Raw genomic sequence first — 2,500 nt, forward strand, 5'->3', positions numbered from 1 at the left:
CCACCCGAGCGCCATTTATAGTGCATTTATATGGACTTTCGTAGACTGGTATTCTTGCCCTGTGTTTATTGTTTCTTGAGTGTTTTTAGGTTTTATCTACTGTGCAGGTAATTGACAATAAAGTGAATCTCTCCCTCACCAGGTGATCATCTACCAGGGGGGTCAGGTGTTCAGCCTGGCCAACCACCTGAACGGCAGGGTGGGCTTCGTGTCCACCATGCCGTCCACCACGGCCTCCATCGTCATCAACAACACCCAGCTCTCTGACACGGGCACCTACCAGTGTCTGGTCAACAACCTCCCAGACAGAGGGGGGCGCAACATCGGCGTGATCGGCCTCACCGTGCTGGGTAAGAAGAACACGCACGCACGCACGCACGCACGCACGCACGCACGCACACGCACACGCGCACACACACACGTGTGTGTGTAACATTTTCGGAAGCCGATTTTATGATTGATTTATGATTTTTTTGGGGGTATTTTTAACCGCAAGTCTAAAGCCGAAAAATAGCAGATCTACAAGCTCACAACGTGTCGCGCTGCGACACGTTGTGAGCTTGCAGATCTGCTATTTTCCGGTGTTTGACATCGCCGCATAACTAAGTATGGAATAGGGTAAATTCAAACCCCAACCCCCCTAAACCTAACCTCTAAATGTCTAAATCCTAAACTAACCCCAACCTGAATCTTTTTCTAATTGTAAGCATAGCTCTAAAAATCTTTTTTTTCAACCATAAAATAACAATTTCTATACATAAAATAATAACAACATCTGGTAGCACTTTACAATAATGACCCGTTAAAAAGCATTTATAAACGTTTATAAGTAGTTTGTAAACTATTAACAAATCATTAACAACCTGTTTGTTGACATTCGTAAATGATTACTAAAACCTGTATAACTACAGTTACAAATCATTTGTAAAGTATTAGTAAGTAGTGAACTATTCATGAATAAGCCATTTATATACATCTGTAAAAGATTATTAAATCATTTGTAACGACCCATTCTAAAGCATTTATAAACGTTTATAAGCAGTTTGTAGACTATTAACAAATCATTAACAACCTGTTTATTGACATTCGTAAATGATTACTAAAACCTTTATAACTACGGTTACAAATCATCTATAAAGGTATTAGTAACTATTCATGAATAAGCCATGTATAATACATCTGTAAATGATTATTAAGTCATTTGTAACTGATGTTACATAATATATACAAGCTATTGGTAGCTTGTTCATGTTTAACATATGCTTTGTTAAACATTCCTAAAGTATCCATAAATCCTTAGTACATATTATTATGTGCCCTATAGTAAAGTGAAGACAGTTCATCATTTACAACTGTCTGTTAATGTGTTTGTTCATGTTTAACATGCTTTGTAAAACATTCCTAAAATATCTATAAATCCTTTGTACATGTTATTATGTGCCCTACAGTAAAGTGAAGACAGTTCATCATTTACTTTCTCCTTACCTGTTGCAAACTACCTGGCTTTCATGAATGCAGACACCAAACAATTACTAGAATTATCATTCATGTTAAGCAAATGATGCGTAAGACATTCGTAAAGAGTATGTAAACCATTTGTGGTGTTAGGGACCAAAAAAGTCACTACAAAGTACTACCAATCAACTCTAAATTGCCTGAAACGTACTCCAGGTTTTTGGGGGGACGATTTTGGCCTCCACACTTAGTGATTATTTCGGATTTAACTTTCGTTTCGATGGTGACCAACTTTCGTTTCGGTAGTTTACAAAATGTAAGTTGTGTAAAAAATAATCTGACTATACTAAGTTGTTATTTGTTTGTTTAAGTCAGGCTATACTCTACTCAGAGTCATAAGTTTACAAAATGTACTAAATACAGTGAACGTCTGTGCGGTTTGTCTTCATCACTGAAAATAACGTACATGTAAACTGATGTCATGTGCAGTTGGGGTGAAGAAACACAACCATTTCACTCCTAATAATACCTATTTGATTTGACATCCTGACTTGCTGCTGTAGCTGAGGCTTGAACCTGTTACCTGCGGCTCACTAGTCAGTGACTCTATCCATTCACCTACAGCTGTTTCCTTGGAATCTGCGGTTCTGAAACGTTTTGTTGTCAACCCCTCAAATTGACATGTATTTGGGCAGTGGACCCCAATGTGAAAAGATGTAGTGTCAGGGCCCCCCATGAAAAAGATTTATACTTATGCTGTAACACATTTTTTTTTAAAGTTATTTGTCTTGTTTGTTGTTCAAGTCAAAGCACCAGGACGGCTGTACTTGTGAGCCATCTGTTAGCTCAATGGGTTGAGACGCAGTATTCATTGAGCTAACAGATGGCTGACAAGTACAGCCTTCCTGGTAGTTTTCAGTTGATCTTCTCGAAGCCAGTCTGCAAAGGAAAGAATCATAGGAAAGACATCAATGGGATTTGAACTCATGGCCTCTGGATCATGTATACTGCGTCTCAACCCATTGAGCTAACAGTTGGATGACAA

The 2,500-nt window shown here is 38.5% G+C and overlaps 1 protein-coding gene across 1 annotated transcript in view; it reads left to right on the forward strand.

The window, feature by feature from the left end:
* The window catches only part of igsf11 (immunoglobulin superfamily member 11), a 201,238-nt gene that overhangs the window by 187,014 nt on the left and 11,724 nt on the right, over positions 1-2,500 (forward strand). The window contains exon 4 of the mRNA XM_084065190.1: positions 143-350. Coding sequence (XP_083921316.1) covers positions 143-350 — 208 coding nt within the window. The remainder of the gene's footprint in view (positions 1-142; positions 351-2,500) is intronic.

The sequence above is a fragment of the Gymnoscopelus microlampas genome (genome assembly GCF_963454915.1).
Source record: "Gymnoscopelus microlampas genome assembly, chromosome: 8".
Taxonomy (NCBI): Eukaryota; Metazoa; Chordata; class Actinopteri; order Myctophiformes; family Myctophidae; genus Gymnoscopelus; species Gymnoscopelus microlampas.